Genomic DNA, 1,501 nt, shown 5'->3' with positions numbered 1-1,501 from the left:
ACTCGGCGCGGTGCATGCCGCATCCTGCACAGCCCTCCCGGCACCAGCACCCCGCTCCTGCCCGCTCCCGCCTGCCCTCCCGGGGTCTGCAAACACCGGGAGCCTTTTCCTGCTGCACACAAACCAGCAGGAAGCAAGCTCTGGCTCTCACAGGGCTTACAGCAGCCCAGGTGATGGCAATGGGCAAGGCAAGCATGGAGCAGCTCCAAGGAGCACGGATTCTCCCAGTCCCATTGCCCATCAGAGACACGTTTGTCTGGGAGAACCCAGCTCACTGCACGCTGCTGCTCAGGCCGAGGGATGTGAGAAGCACGCAGGGAGAATGCACGTGTCTTGCCTGCTGCAGGGAGGGCTTTGCACTGAGGTTGCTCCTTGGCACGGGGCAGCCCCTTCACGGGGCTCACAGCTCAGCTTGTCCAGCTGCGCCCCAGGGACAGGGCACCCACCCTCCGCTTGTTCCACCCGGGACATGCCAAGGGCCTCCATCAGGCAGCCTGACCGGGACCGTGCCAGGACCACGCTCCCCACGCAGGAGCAGTCACCCTGACCTGCAGAGCCCTCCTTCCCACTTTTATTCAGCAATTAGGCATCTAATTATGCAGCAAGATGCAATTGCCCAATTCCTGCAAGTCTGGGGCCCTGCCCCGCCGCCTGCAGGCACTGAATCACCCTCTGCAGCTCCAGCAGCTCCGCTCCTCTCCAGCATTCCCCACGGAAACGTTTCCTGCACATGCAACTGCGTGTCTCGGCGCGGCACAGTGCGCTGCCAGCCCGGCATGTGCCACGCACGCGTCTCCAGAGCCCCTGGAGGCTTTTCCAGCCCCACACATGGCACAGGAAAGGGGTGGTCCCTTGCACAGCACCCACCTGCAGCCCCGGAGCAGCACCCAATGAATGGGGACAGCCCAGCATCACCACACCTTGGGCACAGGTAAGGGCAGAAAGGGAAGGGGAGATGAGAGGGTGCCCTCGCCTCCAGGCTCAGGACAAGCCAGGAAGGTTCATCCTCACCCCGCAGCATCCCAGGCGCAGGAGCAGAGTCTGACCATCATACCTGGTATTCCAGCGCCATCCCCACATCCCTGCTCTCGGATTCCTCAGTCCCCAGCTCAGCGGAGCCGTTCTGTCCCTCCTGGGAGCTGCTGCCGGAGAGCGTGCTGCTGCTCCGGGATGAGTCCCGGGAATCCTCCTCTGTCAGGTCGATGGTGGGGATGGGGATGGATGCCGATGAGCGCCGCTTGGAGCTCTGCATGGTGGAGAAGTGGAGTGTGAGTGTGGGGAGAGGGGAAGGGAGAGACCTGCCCCACGTCACCCGCAGCCCCTCAGCCAGGGATCAGAGAGGGGGAGTTGGGAAGGGGGGGCACCAGGAATGGAGGGAAAGGCCCCGAACTGGGCATCTGAGGGAGAACTGCTCTGCTTTTACTTGCAAGACACAAAATGGTGCAGCACGTGCCCCTTCCCTTTTCCTCTCCCCAGTTCACCCAAAGTACCCAGTTCATAG

The 1,501-nt window shown here is 62.8% G+C and overlaps 1 protein-coding gene across 1 annotated transcript in view; it reads right to left on the bottom strand.

Moving 5' to 3' along the window:
• Window positions 1–1,246, bottom strand: part of DNMT3B (DNA (cytosine-5-)-methyltransferase 3 beta) — a gene marked incomplete at its 5' end in the record, with an annotated part of 9,787 nt that extends 8,541 nt beyond the window's left edge. The window contains one exon of the mRNA XM_010020331.1: window positions 1,055–1,246. Coding sequence (XP_010018633.1) covers window positions 1,055–1,246 — 192 coding nt within the window. The remainder of the gene's footprint in view (window positions 1–1,054) is intronic.
• Between the last annotated feature and the right edge of the window lie 255 nt (window positions 1,247–1,501).

The sequence above is a fragment of the Nestor notabilis genome, unplaced genomic scaffold (assembly GCF_000696875.1).
Source record: "Nestor notabilis isolate BGI_N333 unplaced genomic scaffold, ASM69687v1 scaffold16830, whole genome shotgun sequence".
Lineage (NCBI taxonomy): Eukaryota > Metazoa > Chordata > Aves > Psittaciformes > Psittacidae > Nestor > Nestor notabilis.
This window is presented reverse-complemented; position numbering and strand designations above follow the sequence as displayed.